Source organism: Ahaetulla prasina, chromosome 1 (assembly GCF_028640845.1).
Source record: "Ahaetulla prasina isolate Xishuangbanna chromosome 1, ASM2864084v1, whole genome shotgun sequence".
In the NCBI taxonomy this organism is placed as follows: Eukaryota; Metazoa; Chordata; class Lepidosauria; order Squamata; family Colubridae; genus Ahaetulla; species Ahaetulla prasina.
In genome coordinates, this window is record NC_080539.1 from 164,371,229 (window position 1) to 164,395,588 (window position 24,360).

At 43.1% G+C, this 24,360-nt stretch overlaps 2 protein-coding genes across 2 annotated transcripts in view; one reads left to right on the forward strand and one right to left on the reverse strand.

Annotated features, from left to right (window-relative positions):
- WDFY2 (WD repeat and FYVE domain containing 2) overlaps positions 1-7,128 on the forward strand; it is a 49,190-nt gene extending 42,062 nt beyond the window's left edge. The window contains exons 7-12 of the mRNA XM_058179804.1: positions 1,041-1,167; positions 2,289-2,394; positions 4,251-4,352; positions 5,511-5,641; positions 5,954-6,062; positions 6,147-7,128. Of these exons, the coding sequence (XP_058035787.1) occupies positions 1,041-1,167; positions 2,289-2,394; positions 4,251-4,352; positions 5,511-5,641; positions 5,954-6,062; positions 6,147-6,176 (605 nt within the window). The 3' untranslated portion in view covers positions 6,177-7,128. The remainder of the gene's footprint in view (positions 1-1,040; positions 1,168-2,288; positions 2,395-4,250; positions 4,353-5,510; positions 5,642-5,953; positions 6,063-6,146) is intronic.
- A 6,166-nt stretch (positions 7,129-13,294) lies between these two features.
- ATP7B (ATPase copper transporting beta) overlaps positions 13,295-24,360 on the reverse strand; it is a 45,714-nt gene continuing 34,648 nt past the window's right edge. The window contains exons 17-21 of the mRNA XM_058179897.1: positions 21,726-21,868; positions 16,679-16,882; positions 16,454-16,571; positions 15,431-15,533; positions 13,295-13,785 (exon numbers count right to left, since the gene is read on the reverse strand). Of these exons, the coding sequence (XP_058035880.1) occupies positions 13,530-13,785; positions 15,431-15,533; positions 16,454-16,571; positions 16,679-16,882; positions 21,726-21,868 (824 nt within the window). The 3' untranslated portion in view covers positions 13,295-13,529. The remainder of the gene's footprint in view (positions 13,786-15,430; positions 15,534-16,453; positions 16,572-16,678; positions 16,883-21,725; positions 21,869-24,360) is intronic.

The following is a 24,360-nucleotide window of genomic DNA, read 5'->3' on the forward strand; positions in this document are numbered from 1 at the left end:
TTCAGCCCCAGGAGTATTTTTTGTTGCATTACTTGAGATGGTTTTTCTCATACTGCTGGAGGTCTTTCTGCAGAATTTGCCTCACAACCAGATATTTCGAATATGAAACAAATTTTAGGGGAAGCTGAGTGCCTGTAGGCATAAGTTTATGGGGGAGAAGGAGCAGTGGCTAGGAAAGACAATGGCTGAGAATTAATGTAGAAGGAGTTAATCTGCAGCCATAGAGCCAGATTTCTAATAATCTCTAGAATTGATTGAACCGGACTTCTAAAAACTATCTGTCTCTCCGGTAGTCGTCTTCTTTTTATGTGACAGAAAGAGAGTATCACATGAAAAAAGGACAGTGAACAACATCACCTACTATCCCAGATGGATCCATTACAGAAAAGGCTCATTTTTGGGGGAGGGAGGGCTTCCACCCACTTCCTAGCCAATGAGATCTCCTAGCACACCCTCTCTGCTAGCTATTAGGTGAACAAAGATGCTACCTGGAGTGCGTGGTCTCAAAAGTAGTAGCTATTCAGAGGGAAATTTCTGTCTTTCACCTCTCCACAAGAGACTGAAATTTCAGGGAGCAGCATTGGAATGTAGCAGTAGCTGGGCCATTCTGTTTGACAGAAGATAAGCTTCTCTTCAGGTATTCCCTAGCAGGCTAGGGAATGGCAGATATCAACATCCAGCAGCCAGAGCTATGAATATTTTTCCTCATGCTAATGGTAGCTGCCCAGAAGGTAGAGTGAAACCCACTCTATTCTCTGACAATCAATTAATGGGACTAATGCTCAACAGCAACCCTGTGATGTAGGCTGAGCCAGGAGGAGTAACCATCTCAAGTCACTGAGTCAGCTTCCATGGGCTTTTTCTGCCTTAGTCCAATTAGTGAGGTTGTCTGTATTGTCTGCCCAGGTTCTAATGCCTTATAGAAAATAGCAGATCTTTAGTTATGGTACTCAATAATAGTGTTGTTATATGTAGCTAGTACAAATCTTCATGCTTCTTTTCTTTTCTCTCCCTCCACCCCCCCGTCCTCATCTTTTCAGGAGGAATCAGTGCCCTGTGTTGGGACCCTGTGCAGCGTGTTTTATTTTCAGGCAGTTCTGATCATTCCATCATCATGTGGGACATTGGAGGAAGGAAAGGAACAGCCATCGAACTCCAAGGACACAGGTACAAAATAAGCACCAGCTGCTTCTTTCTATAGTCTTGCTCTTATTATCCCAGCCCCAAAATGTGCTTTTGGTCGCATACACTCAAGGAGAAGTATTTCATTCAGAACTGCAATTAAATTGAAATTTTTCAGAATGAATGAGATTCAAGAATACCCCTTGAAACAGCATGGCCCAATTCCTTTCTAGCAAATGAAAATGAAATAATCTTGTTTCATAGTAACACAAACGAGCCAAAATAAACTGAAGGCCACTTGGGCTTGTTTCTGAACCACGATAGTGCCTAGGATGTCGCAAAGTATCAGCTTTCTGAGAGATTTCATGACATTTTGGACATTTAAATATTGTTGACATCCAAAAACACTGAATGAAGTCTCTCAATAGGGCCTGTTACCTGAAAAGAAGATATTAATCATGAAAACACAATAACATCTTCAAGGATTCGTAGGAAAGCTGATAGGCAAATATGACACGTATATTTATTTTTGAAAGTTAAGACAGGCATTTTACTGAAATAATTCCATTAACTTTTATTAGTGAAATAGAATTTAGAGGCAGACACCACTTGAGGTCATACTGTCTTCAGATTCTGGCTAATTTTTAAAATGGATGTATAACAGTTGATAGTTCAGTTATATAAGATTATTAAAGTATAATAACAATGAAGTATAAATTGAAGTATAGGGGATCTACATACAAATGTGGAGCTGTTCCTTATTGTTTGACCAGTTTAGTTTTTAAAGTCTAAATTACACAATTGGAATTTCTCTCAAACAGCGACTTTGTACCCGGTTCTAATTAGTGAATCTCGGGGTTCTATTAAACCACACACACACAAACAAAATCTTGACATTTGTCTTTCCTGTCTCAAAGAAACAGAGATCATTATTTGTTAAAGAAATAATCAAGTTATGGAGCAGTATGCTGAAATTGTAATACTCTCCCAAATAAATGGCACAACATATGATATTGCTCTTAATTTTGCCATGCATAAAGGCTGGACATGGAGATTTTGTATGTGCGACAGACGAGAGATGGAGGAAAGTTGGCATGTTCCATTTACTGATCCTATTCATAAATGATTCCTAATATTGTTTTTATTTTACTCTATGTGCCCTGTAGTGATAAAGTTCAGTCCCTCTCTTATTCCCATCACACTCGGCAGCTCATCTCTTGTGGGGCAGATGGCAGGATCGTTGTCTGGAATATGGATGTTGAGAGGCAAGAGGTATCCAGTCAGTTCTTCCTCTTTCTCTGATCAGGGAAGTTATCACTTATATAACCTTCAAAAGATGCATCAAAAAGCCATTTAAGCCAAAGGTGACTGCCTGAAAACTCAATATAATAACATTGTGTTTTCCTGTTGGGGGCTATTTCACTACTGTCCCTTCAGCCTAGGTCAGGGACTTAATTTGGAAGGTCAAACTAAAAATGCGGCTGGAAGACATCTGCTTCCATTCCTGTTTGGAAAACTATTAAATGATACCAAAATTTGGGAGGCTGTTTTGCAAGGCTAGGGAGTTTAAGGGTAATAATGGAAAATATTTCCACTCTTAATTTGAGACAAAGGAGAATATCTCCTGTATTGGGCAGTTCTACCAGCAAACGTTGGGGGTACAATCTCAGATTTGTGAGGGTTACAGGCGGAATGCTTGGGAGCCCATGTATTGGAGCCACGGTGGCACAGTGGTTAGAACGCAGTACTGCAGGTTACTTCTGCTACCGGCCGGCTGCCTGCAATTTAGCAGTTCAAATCTCACCAAGCTCAAGGTTGACTCAGCCTTCCATCTTTCCGAGGTTGGTAAAATGAGGAACCAGATTGTTGGGGGCAATATGCTGACTTTGTAAACTGCTTAGAGAGGGCTGTTAAAGCATTGTGAAGTAGTATATAAGCCTAAATGCTATTGCTATCCAATGAATGAATGATTGTCCATCCCAACCTTTGGTGCTATGTAGGACCATTGTTGTTAGGAGTGACATATATCCAGTGCGTTCTCTCTCACACATAAGTACACATATCATTGGAACTACCTCTCTACACATATTGAATATAATTCAGTATGGTGCTGGATGCACATATTTGTTTCTCTTTGAAGCTGATCTAAAGTTTTAATGCAGGCAGCCAGCTCTTTAGTTTGATATTTGAGAAAATCCATACAGTAAAACCTTAATTTAACAAGCCTTATTTGCCAAAATTCAAATGCAATGGACAAAATTCATGTTTGTGTATCCCCTCAAAATAATTATATACTAATTCCACTATACTCAAAGTCACCTGGATGATACACTTAATTTGGTATTTTTGTGTATTTACCTCAATTGTGTACATTTGTAAGTATACAAATGATGCAGTTTATGAAGTTAGGCATATTTTCATGATTACATGCTAATATAAATGCTGTAAATTGACATGAATCAGAGGTTCCCAATCTTTTTCGCCCGCGGCTCCCCCGGAAATCCGACCTGCAACTGCGCATGCGCGCAGGCAGCTCCGGAAATCCGACCTGCAACTGCGCAGAATCACTGACATGAATGATATATATTTACATTTAACAACAGTAGCACATATCCCCTCTTCTAAATGATATTTTGCTGTATTCCTACAGAGGAAATTGTTGCAATTTATACTCAAGATTTTATTAAGGAAGAATAAAATTGGCTCAAGGAACATATATTCATATGCAACAAAGGAAGATATTTTAGATTTTTACAGTCAACTTCCTAAAAAGAAAATAGTAGGCCGTTCTCCAGTGTGTCAGCTGGCATTATGATTCTAATATTAAAACCTCAGAAAACAAATATAAAGACAAGACAAACCAAAAGAAAACAGTTTAAGGGAAACTTTAGAGATTGGATTGAATCCATTTTGGAACTCATGGCTATCAACTTTACACTTTATTTAAAATGCACAATATAAGCAAAAATTGTTGATTTACAATAAGGTAGAATTTCAAAATAATTCACTATGCCAGTCCCAGTGAAGAGAGGAGCAGCATATTTCCTTAAGTGTATAGACTTGGTATCTATTTATGGCCAGTGTGTAATTGAGTTTAAGGATTCCCTCCTCCTTTCTTCTTTTCTTAGACACCAGAATGGTTGGATAGTGACTCTTGCCAGAAATGTGACCAGCCATTCTTCTGGAACTTCAAACAGATGTGGGATAGCAAGAAAATAGGCCTTAGACAGGTATGTGTCATGCTACCTTTTAAGAGGTTGAAGATCATCTCCTGTTCTCTTTCATACAAAGTCCTGTGTACCAACAGTAAACATTTCAGGAAGGTGGGTGTTTATGGAACCAAAACTACACTACTGGTGCAGAAGAAGGAACTTGTCAATTTGGAAAAACTTTTGTGTTCTAGAAGTCAACAAAACATTTGAATTTGACATGTTTCAAGTATTCAAATTTCATTGGAAGTATTCTGATGTTTCACCTTGCTGAAATGTAGTTCAAAAATATTTTACACAGTTACATGTTCAAAGATAACATATTTTATGCCTTAGTAACCATTAGATATTGGGTGTCTTAGAGAGGGGAAAAAAACAGGAAATAGGGTTGGTGGTTAAACTGAAGAGTTTATCGGCGTTGGAGGCTACAGCTGAGATACTGACTGGTTCAACATATTTAGTGAGTAGGGGAAAAATAAAATGAGATTTTTCCAAATAATTAATGCTATATTTTATTACAGGTCCTTCCTAACCTTGATTCTCATTTATGAAACTCATTTATATCTTTTTGTATGTATAATTTGCTAAAATTCCAAAAGTTAATGGGCATCAAAGGAAATTAATTTGTGTGACTCAGCAAAAAGTTATTGAAAATTCACAGTAACTTTTCATGGAAACAATGGAACATTTAAAAAATCATTTCACATTGGTGTGATGATGTTATTATTATTATTATTATTATTATTATTATTATTATTATTATTATTATTATTATTATTATTATTATTATTATTATTTACTTTATTCATGAAACATGAAACTCAATCAACTGAACATTCAAAAATGCATCACAAATACCATTGACTGGTGCTAATGGTTGATACGGGTTGCTGCCAGCATCCTAGGTATCAACCAAGTACCTTTTTATGATGCAAGATATTCTGAGTAGCACAGTTTTTTGCAGCAATATTGCTGCAATATTATTGCAATAATATGCAATAATAAAATATTATTATTATTTTATTATATACTAATATGGTTTCTAATTTTTAATGCGGCGCAGCAGAGCTTTGGGGACAGGGAGGGAAATTGAAAGGCTCTACCCTGATATGCTTTGATGGGATAGTTCTTTCAGTTTAGTTCTTTCACGGTGAATCTTATGTGCTTTTTAAATTTCAGCATCATTGTCGAAAGTGTGGAAAAGCAGTGTGTGGTAAATGCAGTTCAAAGCGCTCTTCCATACCTCTGATGGGATTTGAATTTGAAGTGAGAATCTGTGATACTTGTTATGAATCAATAACAGATGAGGAGTAAGTAATTTACCCCCTTCCAGTTGCTGGGGCAATTTATGCAAGTTTCTGGAGATAAATGAAATGTCAGTTTTGAAGGTTTTTCTAGATCTAAGTCAGAGATGAGAAATTTTTATGTCGCTGAATGATATTTCCCAAAATAATTCATCATAGTTATGGTGGCTAGAACTGTGAGAAATCATAGTTTAGCGACTGCTGGAGGCCACAGGATCTGAATTAAGATTTAATTTACTTATTTTTAGCATCTAGATATGATATTGTGATCTTCCAATTCCTATATTTTCATTTTGTCCTGTTATATGCTTCCTTTAGACGTGCTCCTACAGCCACTTTTCATGACAGCAAACACAACATTGTCCATGTACACTTCGATGCAACACGGGGTTGGTTGCTGACATCTGGAACAGATAAAGTTATGAAGGTGAGAATGCAACTTACCCCAATTGAATCTACAGTGATTCTGGATCATTTTAATAATCTTATTCTTTTTTCTCCTTTTGAACAGTTGTGGGATATGACACCAGTAGTATCCTGATGCGGTGCTGAAATGGGAGCAACACAGTATTAATGAAGAAGAGATTCTTAATTCTGTTACAGAAAATGAAGCAAGTTATGTACTGACTGATAAACGAGAGAACTAATATTTCTGGATGCATCTTTTCAAGTAACCTACCAAATTCAGGGTGAAGACTTTGCACCAAATGATCTACTTCACAAAATGCAGATTTTTTTTTTTTATAAACAAACCTTTAAAGACTTCTCTTGTCTGGCTTCATTGAGCCATTTGGAACTCATCTGGAAGTTTCTGTGTGTAACATTATTTGTGTTTTGTGTTGATATGCTGCTGAGGTGGTGGATCTTTGCAAATGTGAGCAGTTGCCTGCAATATTAGATTGGTAAGGTTGTTCTTAAGAGACAAAAGGGAAAACCAAGTATTCCTGTTTTTTGTTTCATTTTCACTTTCATAATACATAAATATAAAAGTTCAGGTCAACCCGCTCCTTTGCATTAATATTCTAAAAAATGGTACTCTGAATTTGGGAGTGGGCGTGGAGAGAAAATAGGCAAAGTGCAGTCTTCTTCCAAAACCAACTGGAATCTTTAGTTTATTGCATCATCAAAATAGCCAACCAAAACTTTCTAGTCCTGGACATAGCCAGTAAGTACACAATCCAGTTTTGACTAAAAAAAAAACCCCACAACCGCAAATGGCTTTATAGTTGGCAGTAATTAAAAGGGCCCTCCAAGTGAGTTGGATCACTTCTTAAATTTCCTCTGAGGAGTCTGCTGAAATTGTGCTTTACTAAGTATGGTTTGAAACGAATTGTCCCATTCTTGTCACTTCTTTGGAAGGATGTATATTTTTTAAAAAATGCTGATAATTGTAATTTTTAATTTTCAGTGTAACTCTCAAATTAATATAGTGAAACTTCACATTTTGCATTCTTGGGCAAATTTTTCAAAAAATAAAAAACGTGAATTAAAAACATGTACTTTTTACTATGCTTTAAATCTCTCTCAACTAAACTGATAGAGGGTCCTACAATCAGCTAATCTAAAAAAACCGATGCCTGACATTTATTGCTTTTCCTTTGCTAAAGAAAACAGACATTTCTATTTCCCTGTAGGCGCTATACTTGCAAACATTAAGAAAATGTCCTCTCATACATCAGAGACCACACTCTTTTTCATTCACTTTTCAGCACCTATGGTGCCTAGCTGTTGTCCACAATTTGGGTTTGAGCCTCATGCCAAGGCCGATGAAGAAAAAGGGGTCCTGGCCAAAATGCCAAGGGACCTTGAACAATAGAATTAAGAAAGCTTTATACATTCTCACTAAAGCAAAAGACAGGATGAGGCGGGATATATAAGAAATACCATCTAATAAACATGTTGGTAATGCTCTAACAATTATTCTATTGGTCTCTAGCCATCCCTATTCCTAAGCTTTGCCTAATAAATGCTTCAGGAGTTATACACATTCTTTTTGCTCCAGGCCATCTCTATTCCTAACTTCTAGCTGAGGTTTGCAGGGTATCTAACTCTTTGTTACTTTTATCAGCTTTCTAGCCCCCCAGAATTATTACAAGCTTTACACGTGCTTATTCCCTGTGAACAAGCATTCTTTGTTACTGCCAGACGGACTCACAACTGCAGGCTTCTTGGTTTTCTTTCAAGTGTACCTTGCTTTCTTTTAGCAGACAGCCCATCAAGCACTTACATTTTACATTGTCAAATATAAATAATAACTATGGGAAGCCGGATAGGGAGAGGATTTGGGAGTACCGGGGCTTCTGTTTAAGAAGATAGAGAGTAGTTCCTTTACATCAGTGGTCCCCGACCTCCTAGGCCATGGCACACTACCAGGCTGCGACACATTCAGAATACATGCAAAGGTTCATTTGTGTGAGCGCAAATGTGTGCAAGTACAAATGAAGCTGCACTCGCTCATGTGCATGCCTGCTGCTCACACAGAACCATCCCCTCTTTCCCCTCCACCCCCAGCTTTGCCAAGCTGTAAAAATTGGGGACTGCTGCTTTACATTGTAAGCCATATGGATTTCCAAAGGAGAATATCCATGTATGACTTCTGTATTCTGAGACTGCACTCTGAATACGAAACCGAATACGAGTATTGTATGCCAATGTAAGTGGCTGACTCACATTTGTGGAACTGAAATCAAGAGACTGAAGCCTCTGATGCAGAGGGGCAGGAAAGTGATATTGTTCCACTCAGGCAGGGTATAGTTCTACTCAGAAGTCTGAATAATTTATGTTGTACTGCTTTGCCTTCTGCTTCTAAAGTGCATAGTTCAAGCGATGGACTATAGTACTAGGATGTGAGGGCAGGAACAGATTGTGGAGATCATCTAGTCCAACCCACTGTCCAGTTCAAGAATCTGCTAAGCACATCCCTGACAGATGGTCAGGCAGACTCTGTTTAAAGATCTCAACATACTTTTTAAAAACTCTTGATTTTTAATGGAATTTTGACAAGTGTCAAGAGGTGTCTTTTCTCTTGAAAGGAGTGCTGGCAATTTAATCTTATAGGGGTTGGGAAGTGATTGATCAGTTCATGAATGTTGAGTTTATTGCTGCAAATAGTACCTTGAGATTTCTCAGGTGACAGATACTAGTGGCAGATTAATAAGATGACCTCATCCTCTGACAAAATTGTAAAGTGCCCAGGAGTTTTAAATAGACAACACCTATATAAAGAACATGCCAATGATGAAATAGAAGCAGCCATGGAGATGAATAGAAGGATTATAGACTACATATATACTGTACATATGTAGTCTATATGTAGTATAATTTACAATAAAAAGTACTATAGTTTACAATAAAAAATACTATAGTTTACAATAAAAAGTAAATTCAGAAAGATATCCCTGCACATATCTAATGAAAAAATAACATTAAAATCAATTATATGTATTGATTTTATACACCAATCTTCCTTAGCTGCAATCTTGCTTAAGGGTTTTTTTGGGGGGTGGCTCAACTGTAAGGGGCAAACTCCATTATGGTTGTAACTTGAAGACTACCTATAACCCGCATTATTGATTAGTCAAATGTGTAAATCGGGGCACATTGAATGTAAAACGAGAACTTTGCTATACAGCCCATGTATTCTATACAACTGTTCCAATAGTTTCATACCTCTGATTTTATATCTTCATCTAAGAGAACCAGCTTACTCTAGTGGTTAAGTTTTCAGGCTAGAAACTGGGCGATTTTGAATTCTAGTCCTGCCTTAGACCCAAAGCTAACTGGGTGACCTTATGCCAGTCACTTTTTCTCAGCTCTAGGAGGCAATGGCAAACCAAATATAGGGACTTGTCCAGGCAGTCTCTGAGATTCGGACACAATTGAGCAGAAGAAGAAAAAAACCTTGCTCTGCAGAGTATTGTTACTTGGAATTGCAACAGAAACATCAAGGGGAAAAGAAAAGGAAAGCCATTGCAGTATGACTAGTCAGAAACATTTGAAAAATGTGGGAAAAAAAGGCCCCTGATTTCATCACAGTCATATTGAGGTTAATAGAAAGATAGGATGAAATTTTGCAGGTGGAATGAAAACACCCCACCTGGGATGAACCAAAGAAAGGGAAAGATGGAAAGAGTGTGAAATGAAGGTAAACTTTGTGACTATTCTGCCACCATGGATGTTTGTCACTGTCATTGCCATTCTCAATGATTGCCTCATACTAGTGGAATCCAAAAAGTATAAGAGCTGCCTATAGTTTAATTTAAAAAAACCCCAAGGAAGAGGCAATACAGAAGAAGAAGAAAATCACTGAAGTGCAGATAAAAGCAGTTCGTCAAAGTATTGGCTGCTTTATAACACATTTCTGCTAGTAGCTTCTGTGCCTTTTGGCCAAGATTTACATGTGTGGCTATGATCTAATTAATCTAAATATAGGCATTGCAGGCTAGATCACAAATAATCACATATGTACATTTGAAGAACCTACTACTTTTTCCAAAAGGTGGATTATAGGAACAAATAGGGTGTTATCTACAAAACAAGCCACTATATTTTATAGGAGGAGAAGCTGTTAGTCCTTGTAGTCTGAGACTGTCTTCCCATCCAGCCTCCTTAAAAAAACAGAGCACCCCCCAACAGGTTTGCAATGATAGTGCTTCCTTGCAGAATAACGTTAGTTTGCCATGAGGCAGTCTCTGTAGGAAAGCTGAGGTTTGCACCACATTTCATCACAACAGTTGGTACCTCTCTGAAAAACAAAAAAAACATATCACCTGGGTGCTGCTTGGCCCTGGAGCTGACTGAGGAGCAGGTGGAGTCCTACAGGTGCATAGATGGCTGGATGTGAAGGCCTCAGCCTACAAGCTCTCATAGCCCCACACATGTGCTGCCTGGCTTTAGCTCCCTTTTGTGGCTAAGTGGGGAAGGGACCCCAAGGCGTAGGAAGTGGAGCAGAGGTAGGTTTCAGCAGGTTCAGACCAGTTCTGGAGAACTAGTAGCGGAAATTTTGAGTAGTTCAGAGAACCGGTAGTAAAAATTCTGACTCGCCCCGCCCCCATCTATTCTCTGTCTCCCAAGTCCCAGCTGATCAGGAGGAAATGGGGATTTTGCAGTAACCTTCGCTTGGAGTGGGGTGGGAATGGAGATTTTACAGTATCCTTCCCATGCCACACCCACCAAGCCACACCCACCAAGCCACACCCACAGAACCGGTAGTAAAAAACTTTTAAAACCCACCACTGAAGTGGAGCATGGGGTTCCTTAGGGTGGAGAAGGCCTCGTGAGGCCCAGTGGCAGACGAAAAAGGTGTTTTTTAAAAAAATATGCTCTGTACATTGCTTTTATAATGTTTTCATTGATGTGGCTCAGTTCTTGTGGAATAGTTATTGTTATGGAGTACATTTTTGTTGTAGAATTTTTATGGAAGTAGTCAAAGCACTTATACCAAGAGATTGTAATTCTGCAAAAGATAATGCCCACAAAGTCTTTAGCAGTTGCCAAATCATAGAGAACTTCACTTTTTGCTTTCCAGACTCTTGAGCTATACTACTCACCGAGAGTGTTAATAGACAATATCTGGAAAGCTGCAGTTTGCCTGCTTCCAAGTGACACTTCTTGTTGAATACAGAAACCGATGTTATCCCTGCCTCCAGTAAACAAGTGCCAGCCAGCATTAAATTATAACATATTTAAAGAAAAAAAACAGCAGGGGGAAGCAAACTTCTTCTAAAAGCACCAATTTGCTTTGGTTTGAAGACATGTCAAAATCCTGAGATATATTTGAACAAGGCTTTAGCAATTAACTAACCCAACAGTTATTTTTGTTATTTTCGTTTGTACTAGGAAAAGTTACATCGGATACTTCTCAGAGTCTTCCTTGAATTTTTATTCAGTTTTCAAAGCTAGAGAAACTCCTTAAATGTAACACATTTCTTTTTCTAGTATTCGCCTGCAGATTATCCACGCCATTTCATAGGGGGCTGAGAATGTTCTCATGACTATTTCTTCATAGAGAATGAATTTGAGCTGCCCACAAGTGCAGGATTGCAGCTACAAGTACTTTTGCCTGGAATAGCCATTCCCAAACAAAGTTTGAATGAGAATTTCACAGAGGAATGCAAATGTTATTTTCAGGCTAATTTTGAAGTTTCTTCGGTAAGCTACAATGCAACAGATGAAGTGAAGCAACTGGTGAATTACAGTAGCACAAAGAAGAGCTGCAATTTCAGGGGGCTCTCATTCTTTTTTGCAATGTTCCCCTTATGCTGCTGGGAAAGAATTATCCATGGAAGCATACATCTCTATTCCTTGTTTATGGAGATTCCTTGATGATGGAATCATTGGAATTAAATATTCCATTTCAGGAATATAAAATTCCACAATTCGCCCTCACCGAGTCTTACACACCAGGCAACTCTGGCAATTTTGAGATACATTCCAACTGATTAAATATAACACAGACTTTCATGGTGAAGCAATGATTTTAACTGCTTGCTCCTTTCCACAGTCCAAGTTTCCACATTACCGGCATTTGCTATTATACGAAAAGCTTTCATGGTTTTATGAGGATTTTTGATGCATCTTGACTGAATGCCAGGTTCATTACCCATATTTATCCCTTCTCTCTCTGACTTCTGATGGTAATTTGAATTAAAGTGTGTAGATTTCATAAATAAATGGCAAATGTAGATTTATTTTTTAAGGTAACTTGCTGCAGTTATATCCACAATAACTATACTGCATGAAGTGCAATAAATAATTGGATGAAATTATAAAAGATTGTAAATAATTATTTTCGAACAATGTATATAAAGATGGTTTTTTTAATTTCACGTAGGAAAAAGAATAGATTTATTTATTGCAATTTGCTTAATTATGATTTAAAAAAAAAACCTTCAGTCTATTTTTTAACATTTGAGGCACTGCTCTAATTCCAATATATAAAAAAGATAATTATAAATTCTTATTAGAATGTTTAGGGAACCACCATGCCTAACAGTACTCTACTTTTGTTGCCTTCTGAAACTTAAGAAACATTTGCCTTTTTATGGAACTTGGGATTCAGCATCATTAAGAGGAAACAAAATACATAGAGCAGCTTTCTATACGCTGCTTGATCCAATATTATAAAATCCACATGACATGAATAAGCCTGAAAGTTTCTCTTTTACTTTGCCTTCTTTAAGACAAAGCAGTAAAACAGACTGCAAAAAATGAAAATACAGCATACCCTAAAAAGTATGCTGACTTCTCCTCCACGCCCCGCCCTGAAGTACAACCGGCCTGATCATTCATTTCAACCATCTGATTCTGACCTTTATGAGAATAAGGTTTTTCTGATATTACTTCAGGGGTGTCAAGTTCAATTTCATTGAGGGCTGCATCAGGGTTGTGTTTGACCTTGGGGTGGTGGGGTGGCCAAGGTGGGCGTGGCCAGCTCAATGTCACTTGTATGGGAGGCGCCTGTGGTGGCCCAAGTGCTTTGCCAGCGAAAATGGAGCTTAGCCCTCCCGAGCTCCGTTTTCACTGGCAGAGAGCTGCAGGAGGCCATCACAGCTGAAAACGGAGTTCGGCTGGCAGAAGCATCATGGGCCAGATCTAAGCACCCCGCAGGTCGGATCCCCTGTATTACTCGACACCCCCCCATATTACTTGATCTAAACATGGCAGCATTTGGTAGTGAAATGCAAACACTGCTCTGTTCTTTGACATGCATATTATAATTAGCCCATATCCAGGAGCCACCGGGATCAAATGAAGGTATACTCCTCCATTCAGATGAGAACAGGCACCACAGTGCACCTCAAATACACTTCTCTGTAGATGCTCCAGAAACAGAACCTTAGGCCTTTCTTAGTCCCATCCTTGAAACCTGCTGCTCGATATCAGATTATATCCTTTAAATATATTGGTCTTCATCCTGATGGTTGATGAGTAGTGACCATTTGTCTGCTCCATCCTCCAAGCCTCCTGACGCTATGTCTGAAGTCAGGGAATAAAGAGACACTCGACTGCTATGGTCCCAGGTGGCTAATTTGGGAGGTTTTTGTCTTCGATCATCCATCCCAACATGGACACTAACTTGAGAAGGAGTCAGTGGCTTCATACAGCCTTGAGCCTCAGCTTCATATTTTTCCATGACTGTTTTCTTGTAGCTATGGAAATAGAGCAAATCAAAAACAAATATATATCCAATAGAGGCACAGAGTCGGATATGACAGCTGTCTAGCAAATATTAGTACAGGTAGTCCTCAACTTACAACAGTTCATTTAGTGACCATGCAAAGTTACAATGGCACTGAAAAAAGTGATTTATGACTGTCCACACTCAACAATTCTTGCAGCATCCCCATGATCACATGACCAAGATTTAGATGCTTGGCTATTGGTTCATGTTTATGACCATTGATGTGTCCCAAGGTCATGTGATCACCTTTTGTGACTTTCTGACCAGCAAGGTCAATAAATTTTGGGCTCAATTGTAGTTGTCTATCAAGGACTTCTTGCAACCTGCAAATTATGAATCTATTAAGAAATGGGACTGTTGAATTGAAGAAAATATAAGGTTTGTCTAACCAGAAGAGCTCTTGATGCGTTAATTAATCCATGTCTTGATTTTGGATTGCTGACCACTTAATTTGTGAAAAACATGAAGTAAAGTGGATGCAGTTGCACTATCACCAATATCATCCTGCTGTGCACCAACATGTCAAGTGGTAAAATTAGTTCTCAACTTACGACCAGTCGTTTAATAAGAATTTGGAGTTAAGATGGTCTGGGAAGGGTGCATTACGGTTCACAAAACACTTCTTTATCATACAATGTTGCCCCCACCCCACGGTCACATAAGCACATTTCAGGCACTTGGCAACTGGCTCAAATTTAAAACTGATTGCAATCATGTCCCACAATCGTGTGTGACCACAAGTTTTTTTTATCAGTTTCTGGGATTTTTTTTTTGCCAGTTGTGGCCTAAAAGTGCCCATTCCAGAGAATGAATTTAGACATATGACTGCATGATTCGCTTAACAACTGCATTAAAAAACAGTTGCAAAACGTAGTCTGGTCAAGTGGATGCCTCAACCTACAGCCACCGTGACATGATTGAAATTTTGGTTCCAATTGTAATTATAAGTCAGCTAGGCAGTGTCGTCTGGCGACACCCAGGGGAAGGGCCTTTTCTGCGGGGGCTCCCGCCCTCTGGAACGAGCTCCCCCCAGGACTTCGCCAACTCTCGGACCTTAGAACCTTCCGTCGTGAACTTAAAACACACTTATTCAGGTGCGCAGGACTGGATTAGATTTTTTAGTTTTTTAAATTTTAAATTTTAAATTTTGTACTGATTTTAATTGGTTTTGTTATTTTTAGTTAAATTGGCCGGTTAAATATTTCATTTTAAAATTATTTTAAATTTATTGTCTATCTATGTATTTTAATAAGGCTGTACACCGCCCTGAGTCCTTCGGGAGAAGGGCGGTCTAGAAATTTAATTAATAAATAAATAAATAAATAAATAAGTTGAAAACTATCTGAAGCTGAAGGCATTTGCTCAGTATTTTGCTTCTTAAAACCAGACAAGCCACTGCAGCTGTGGCCCATGTTTAGAAGTTGTCAGTCCTCTTCAAGCAAACTTGTTTAGAAAGTTCCAGCATGATGCTGGGCAGAGCTGGAAGAAAGGTATCACCCACCACTTTGATTACTACCAATAGCCTAGATTTAAAGTTTTAGGAAAGGGATAGTCCCATTCTGTTTGGTGACTCTGGGCAGAGTATTTTAATTCAGGACTGGGAGATGACCTACCATTTTAGCTGCAGGGAAGAGAGCAATACAGATACTGAAGATGCAGCCATTGCAGCTGACCCCATCCATGGCTGTAGCACAAGTCCCAAAGGCATAAATACTCCTGACACCAAAAAATAGGAAAGGTTTAGAATATTGGCTAAATACAGATAGCCCTCGATTTACAACAGTTCAAAGCTTCAACGGCACTGAAAAAAGTGACTTATGACCGTTTTCCACACTTATAACTGTTGCAGCATCCCCATGGTCATGTGGTCAAATTTCAGATGCTTGGCAACTGGTTCATACTTACGACCGTTGCAGCATCCCGGGGTCATGTGATCACCTTTGGCGACCTTCTAATAAGCAAATCCAATGGGGAAGCCAGATTCATTTAACAACCATGTTACCAACTTATCCACTGCAGTGATTCACTTAACAACTGTTAAGGCAAGGAAGGTCATAAAATGGGGCAAAAATCATTTGAGAAATGTCTCACTTAACAGCAGAAATCTTGGGCTCAATTGTGGACGTAAGTCAAGGACTACCTTGTAAAGTTATATGCAAGCAACTCTTAAGAATGCGGAATTTAGTCTTAAATCATTTTCTTATCACCTGCCTGAGGTGAGGTAAACTGGGGAGTTTACTACGAAACCGAATTACTTCTGGTATTTGTGTATTTCTTCTCCCACAAGATTATTGTTTGCTTTCAATTTTTCATGCTCAGAATAACATCAGTTCAGTACAACTGGAGCTCACAACTGGCATTCTCTTAATAGAAGGAGTTCACATCAGCCAATTTGTTGTCTTCCTAGGTTTTTGGTTTTTTTTTGCCTATTTAACATTTATTTATTTATTTTTATTTTCCCTTACTTACATTTTTCTGTCTCCTCCCTCTGCTTTCAAATAATTGATTATAGACATAACGTTACAAGGCAGCTCTTAAAAGAACAGGAAAAACAATCCCACTGTGAAGTTTTTAAACAAATAAGAAATCTCTTACCTTCCACCAACCCATTGAGAATCATAGTATGAATAATTTACCTGCTGCTATAGGTATGCCAATGAGATTGTATATTAAGGCCAGGATTAGGTTTACTCGGATTCTCTTTATTGTCTTCCTGGATAGATGGATACTTGCAACTACATCGAGCAAATTACTCTGTACCAAAAAAAAAAGGGGGGGGTATTTTTTTTTTGTTCTAACTTCTCAAAAAGTCCTAGGAATCTTCCTCACCCCCATCATCACTTTACATTCTGGAAGCTCACATGAATCAGCACAACATCTGCGGCTTCAATGGCGACATCTGTGCCTGTCCCAATGGCAATGCCGACGTCAGCCTGGGCCAACGCTGGTGAGTCATTGACCCCATCTCCAACCATGGCAACTTTTCTTCCAGAGGTTTGGAGCTCCTGGACTTTGGCTACTTTGTGAGATGGAAGAACCTCAGCAAATACTTTTCTGATCCCAATCTAGATACAGAAAAAACACTTCATTTTTAAATTGATGTACTTTTATAAAATAGAGAATCTCTTGGAAGAAAAATACATTAAAATAGGTCTAGTGCTCTTCTAAGCCAACTAGTCTGGCATCTGTTTTCAAAAATAGCAGAGAAATGTGAAGGCAAGAATTGACATTCAGCAGTATACTATCCATAAACCCACAGCTGGCATAAACCCAATATGACTGCTTCCAAATATTCAACCTCTTTTTCAGAAATAGGAAAGACATTAATATTAGTTTCTCAAAGGCTTTGGGTGGATGAGGAAAGGCAGAAATAAAGCACTATAAAAGATACAGATCTGTAAGAGGCAATTTTTACACTTTGCTATAAAAATATTATCACATGCACAGAAAGTTCCACAAAGAACCATATACATCTTAAAACAAGGATGCTAAGGATAATTCAGTACTCAGATTTAGATATGGTACAGTATTGAATTGTGTTCTTTTTAGAAATCTGGTAATTTTAGGTATGAAGGAAATGCCCCATTCCAGAGCTGCCATTTACACAAAGAGTTTATACTTAGCTTCTAGGCTTCTCTGTCTGGTTGCTTGGAAAATTACTGATAGAACCTTTTATTTGGACTAGGAATTATCAATCTGGGCCCTCACCAATTTTTTGAATTAGAATCCTGATAAACTTGCCATTGCGGTGCTATCTAGAAGGGGCATGCATAAGAGCACAAAAGTGCCTACTGTTCCTGTCCTATTGTTCCCTTCATTATATCAAATTAATATAGCTGATGCATATTTTTTACTTATATATATATATATTTTCTTCATGATATGTTTTTTTTTAATGACAATGTTTGTGTATACTGTTGTGACAAAATGAAATTAAAAAAAAGTGATGGGAAGCAAACTCTAAAACAGGGGTGTCCAAACTACGGCCCGCGGGCCAACTGCGGCCCGCGGGTCAGTTTTTATTGGCCCGCAGCAAATTCTGAAAATATAATTGAATATGGCCCGCCGCCTTCACCATTCTGCGCTGTTGCAAAGAGGGTTGGGGCAGTTCAGCCGCCGAGCAGCAGGGGGAGCTCGCGCAGCAACGGAAAGGTGGCGCCTGCGTAGCTGCGCCGCCAAAATGGGCGACTCTGAGGATGAATTTCGGTGGCGGGATCCGCTGGGCCGGCGGCGGGGGGAAGCGGCGCGCGGGATAGGCACAGGCGCTGCTCCCGCCGCCGCCCCGTCCCCCGTCCCCCCGGAGTGCGGACTGAAGCGAGGCGGTGCCCCTCGGCTGCCCGGGAGGAAGAGGCAGCGGGAGGCGGACGGAGGGCCGCTGGTGGTTCCGGCCAAGTCCCCCCCGGAGGCCGGGCCAGGGGGGGGGCGGCCCAGGGCTGGTGAGTCAGGGGGGAGGCGGGGAGTGGGGGGGAAGAGGCTGAGGGGATCGCCGCCTGGGAGCCACTGACTGCCACCTGCTCTCCGCCTAGAGACGAAGGGCCACGGGAGGCCGCCGCCCGTCCCCCCGGAGTGCGGACTGAAGCGAGGGGGTGCCCCTCGGCGGCCGGGGAGGAAGAGGCAGCGGGAGGCGGACGGAGAGCCGCTGGTGGTTCCGGCCAAGTTCCGCTCGGAGGCCGGGCCAGGCGGGAGGCGGCCCAGGGCTGGTGAGTCAGGCGGGAGGCGGGGAGTGGGGGGGAAGAGGCTGAGGGGATCGCCGCCTGGGAGCCACTGACTGCCACCTGCTCTCCGCCTAGAGACGAAGGGCCACGGGAGGCCGCCGCCCCCGCTGCTGCTTCAAGGGCCAGAGGACGCCAGCCGGACTCAAGGTCCGGGCGGCCCTACTGCTTTTGAGGCCCGGCCGCGCCCCGCACCCCCCCGCTGCCCACCACCTGCTGGACAGGGCCCCCGGCTAATGCGAGGCCAGGCTGGCTGTGGGAGCTGAGCTCGTTGACGGGCACCCCGGGCGTAGCTGCGCCGCCAAAATGGGCGACTCTGAGGATGAATTTCGGTGGCGGGATCCGCTGGGCCGGCGGGGAAGCGGCGCGGGATAGGCACAGGCGCTGCTCCCGCCACCGCCCATCCCCGTCCCAGTGCGGACTGAAGCGGCGGTGCCCCTCGGCTGCCCGGGAGGAAGAGGCAGCGGGAGGCGGACGGAGAGCCGCTGGTGGTTCCGGCCAAGTTCCGCTCGGAGGCCGGGCCAGGCGGGAGGCGGCCCAGGGCTGGTGAGTCAGGCGGGAGGCGGGGAGTGGGGGGGAAGAGGCTGAGGGGACCGCCGCCTGGGAGCCACTGACTGCCACCTGCTCTCCGCCTAGAGACGAAGGGCCACGGGAGGCCGCCGCCCCCGCTGCTGCTTCAAGGGCGGAGGGCGCCAGCCGCGGACTCAAGGTCCGGGCGGCCCTACTGCTTTTGAGGCCCGGCCGCGCCCCGCACGCCCCCGCTGCCCACCAGCTGCTGGAAAGGGGCCCCGGCTAATGCGAGGCCGGGCTGGCTGTGGGAGCTGAGCTCGTTGACGGGCACCCCGGGCGTAGCTGCGCCGCCAAAATGGGCGACTCTGAGGATGAATTTTGGTGGCGGGATCCGCTGGGCCGGCGGGGGGGGGGAGGGGCGGGGGGGGTAGGCACAGGCGCTGCTCCCGCCACCGCCCCGTCCCCCGTCCCCCCGGAGTGCGGACTGAAGCGAGGCGGTGCCCCTCGGCTGCCCGGGAGGAAGAGGCGGCGGGAGGCGGACGGAGAGCCGCTGGTGGTTCCGGCCAAGTCCCGCTCGGAGGCCGGGCCAGGTGGGAGGCGGCCCAGGGCTGGTGAGTCAGGCGGGAGGCGGGGAGTGGGGGGGAAGAGGCTGAGGGGATCGCCGCCTGGGAGCCACTGACTGCCACCTGCTCTCCGCCTAGAGACGAAGGGCCACGGGAGGCCGCCGCCCCCGCTGCTGCTTCAAGGGCCAGAGGACGCCAGCCGCGGACTCAAGGCCTGGGCGGCCCTACTGCTTTTGGAGGCCCCGGCCGCGCCCCTGCGCCCCGCTGCCCACCAGCTGCTGGAAAGGGGCCCCAGCTAATGCGAGGCCGGGCTGGCTGTGGGAGCTGAGCTCGTTGACGGGCACCCCGGCCGTAGCTCCTTGGGAGGCCGATCAGGTGCGTGGCTGCGGCGAAGCGTCGGGCTCTTCTCCGGGGTCCTCCCTTCCCCTTGGGGCAGCTGAGCCGTCGCTCTTTTGCGGCGTTTCTGTCCCCGGAGCATCCCGAGGCCGAGTTCGCCTTCAATCCAAATATTACATTAAAAATCAACATAACACAAACACACACGTACACAAACATAGAGATACACATGCACATATATATAACTCACACACATATAGTATACTTAAGCCTAAACTGTGCATAGGGACTACCCAGACGGCTGAAAAAAGTGATTTCTGACAGGTTCTCACACTTTTGACTGGTCCTCACACGTACAACTATCTTTACATTTTGCACCCTATCTTGTAACCGTGGTGAAGAGAAGCAGTTGTGAAATGAGTGATATGGTTGTTAAAAATGCTGCAATGGGCATAAATGTGAGGATGGTCATAAGTGTGAGGACTGGTCAAAAATTACTTTTTTTAGCCCTCTGAGTAGTTTCTATGCCCATAGCCACATCCACTCAGTCACATGAGCAGTTAGCCACGCCCACCAGTCACATGACCACCAAGCCACACCCCAAAATAAGCCACGCCCATCCCCCCCCCCCGTGGCCCGGGCCTTTGCTTATTTTTCTGTATTTGGCCCTCACTCAAAAAAGTTTGGACACCCCTGCTCTAAAACATCTTGAGAATACCGGGTTGCATGTCCTTAGCTTAGATTGATGGGATTTAAATCCTCATGAAGTAACAAACCTTAATGAGTCAATTTCTACCATGTCTCACGGAATCTTTTGGCAAAAGATTGGGAGGGAGCATGTCATGTTCTATTCCTGACTTATCTTGAGGAACAATCGGATAAAGAATTATTGTGTATTTTTAATGATGGCATTGTATGCCCTCTCAATTTTATTTTACTCAAGCCAGTATTACTTGTTTCTTTTCAATAAACCATTCAGTCTATTAATGATAGCATCCAATTTTGATGTCACACTCTATCAATTTTATAGAATGCAATTGTTGTGACTCGTCCTCCCTCCTCTCCTCAGCCGGGTCCCTCCCGTCTCCAACCAGGCCTGTTATCAGACTCCGAGTCTGATAATGAAGATGAACGGCCTGTCATGCCTCCAGCCCCCGGCCATGGCCCCATGCCCGGAGAGGATTCTAGGAGTGAACAAATAAGCCCGATAAACCTCACTCATACGGCGTGTGTTCCTTTGGCTCAGCCGTCAGAGGAAGCCAGCCAGGGATTGGAATTGCTCGGGCCTACTCCTTCTGACCCCTCCCTTTCCCAAACAGCAGAAGACAATTCAAAGTGGGAGGATCCTCGCTTCCGGAGATCTGAGAGGCGACGCCAGCAGAAGGAAGGGAGAGGCAGGCCTGGATAAATGCTGAGTCATGGAGCCACATCCCACAGCCTATATAAAGGACCTGCTTTTGGCATTCCAACCTTGAGTCAAGCAAAGTCTCATCTAGTTTGCTGATATCGGACTCTATCGCTGAAGTCACAACTTGGACTCCTGCCTGCCCTGATAAACCTCGAAGGAATTTGGCAAGCTGCAGAGGCTTCGTTGCCACGTTTGATACGGACTTCCTTGACCCGGTCGTCGGAGGGGGAGGGGGACACGACAGCAATTCAGTTTAGTATGTTGTTAAGAACCTTCAAGAAATATGAAAGGAATGGTTTCCTTCCAATTCAGCACCCACTCAATGAGACCAAGAAAGGTTAATAATTCTCTTGCCTACCTTTTCGACAAGGAACCATACCTGAGTTGCAATTGCTTTGGCTGTTTTCCTATTGTCTCCTGTAATAAGCACCACATCCACTCCCATATTCTGCAATATGTGCATTGCTAAGGCTGCCTCTGGCTTGACTGTGTCTGCTATTGCCATCATGCCACAAAGTGCACCTACAAAAAACCCATATCTTTACTTACATTTATGAGATCTCTGTGTTATGGCTTCTCTGGGAAGCTATAAATAGTCCTTGACTTGAAATCACCATCGAGCCTGGAATTTTGGTTGTAAATTTTTATGATTATTAAGCAAGGGGGGCCACATGACGGCCTTGCTCAACGACTGCAATCTAAGCTCTTCTTGTTGCAGTCGTTAAGTGACCACATAGGTCATTAAGCAACTACACAGGGGTATCTCAGGATGGAGAGGCCCAGAAAGGCCTACTACACATTGGTATATGGAAACCTACCATGGCTGGGCAGTGTCAGCTGGCTAGGTCCACCAGTGCAGGGACCTTCTCCTGCCCAGTGGTGGGATTCAATTTTTTTTACTACCAGTTCTGTGGGCGTGGCTTGGTGGGCATGGCAGGGGAAGGATACTGTAAAATCTCCATTCCCTCCCCACTCCAGGGGAAGGTTACTGCAAAATCCCCATTTCCTTCCAATCAGCTGGGACTTGGGAGGCAGAGAATAGATGGGGTCAGGGCCAGTCAGAGGTAGCATTTACTGGTTCTCAGAACTACTCAAAATTTCAGCTACCGGTTCTCCAGAACTGGTCAGAACCTGCTGAAACCTACCTCTGCTCCTGCCCCACTACATCAGGATTTACTTATATTTCTGTTGCCATGCTCCATCCTGCAGATGGGCCCCATTCCCACAATGGTTTGGAAGAGTCCTCCAAACTGTGCAATTTGGAGAAGGGGCTTCTGAACCATCGTGAGAACAATGTCAATTGTTAGCATTTTCTCCTTTGGAGAGGAAGATGTTAGCGAAGCTGGTATTCTGAAAGACCCCAAGCCTCGGACCTTCAGAACACTGAGGCTCAGAGTCTGTAGTGTTTTCTCCTCTGGAGAGGAGAAGGATGCTAATGAAAGAGGAGGATTCCGGAGGAGAAAACTCTAAAGGCTCTGAGAATCAACGTTTCCAGGTAGTTCTTTCATTCTGTGTGCAGAAGAAAACAATTTCTTCCAGCAGGCTGAACAGGGCTGGGAAAGATCCCAGGGAAGGAGTCATATTCCAAAGGTGTTTTTTTTCCCCAAAAGGCAACTGGACTTATTTGTGTTTTTTTTCTTTTCCTTTGAAAATGTTTCATTTCTCATCTAAGAAGCTTCTTCAATTACAACTGAAGAAGCTTCTTGAATGACAAGCGAAACATTTTGAAAGGAAAAAACAACAACAAGCAAGTAAGTCCAGTTGCCTTTTGGAAAAAGCATCTTTGGGACAATCATGACCTGGAAGATTGAGAATCTCCATAGACAGGGAAGGAGTTCTGTTCCACACAGAGGCTGAAAGAGCTGCCTGTCAAAGAAAGGCGGGCAGCTCTTTCAGTCTCTGTGCGAAGAAAATTACTTCCCTGGGTAGATTGAATGGGTCTTGGGTCTTTGGGATCCCAGCTTTGTTTAGCTGGCCCAGCATAGGCGTTTTTCCCATTCTGTGTGCAGAACAATTCCTCAGCCAGCTTCTTTGAGAGCAAAAAAATTGCCTGACCAATTGTGTTGTGTCTCGTCCAATCTCACCTCAGCCGGGGTCTTCTTATCTGCTTCCGAACACGGACGAAGAAATACCTCCAGCCCCCAGCCCTGGCTCCATGCCCAGACAGGCTGAAGAAGAAGAAATACCTCCAGCCCCCAGCCCTGGCTCCATGCCCAGACAGGCTGAAGAAGAAGAAATACCTCCAGCCCCCAGCTCTGGCTCCATGCCTAGGCAAACGGAGCAACTAGACCCCTACCCCTCCTCCACAGCATGTGAGCCTGAGGAAGGTTTATTACCAACAGCTGCCGACTGGAGTGACCCTCGTGTCAGAAGACTTGATAGGCGGAGGCAATAGAAGGAAGGGAGGGGCAGGCCTGGATAAGTGCTCAGTCATGGAGCCACACCCCATGGCCTATATAAAGGATCTGCTTTCTGGCATTCTCTGAGTCAGGCAAAGTCTAAACATATCTTGCTAAAGTCACTTTCTGGTCTCCTGCCTGCCTTGAGGACTTTGCTAGGACTTTGGCAGAGCTGCAGAGGCACGCCTGATTCGGAGATCCCTGACCCGGCTGTCAGCGGAGGAGTGGGACACGACAAATTGATTTGGCCCCATGCAGGGCAGAGTCCCTCTGTTAAACAGGTCTTTCACTCTTAAAGAGGCTGGCTGAAAAAGGGCTTCAAGACGGACCTTTTTCAATCATTCCCCAGGAACGAGTCAGGCAACAGCACCTTGTGACCTTCCTTTGCCAGTTGACTTTCTGGGGAAGCTGGCATGGAAGATTGCACATGGCAATGATTGCGGGGTGTTTGACAATCCATCATAAGTGCGAAGTGCATAGATTGCAATCATGTGATCGTAGCCATAACTTTGAGCACAGGTCGTAAATCCCTTTGTTCAGCAATTTAATTTCAAATCGTCACTGAGCAAATGGTCATTTAGTGAGGACTGCTGGTATGCGGTACTCCATACTGTA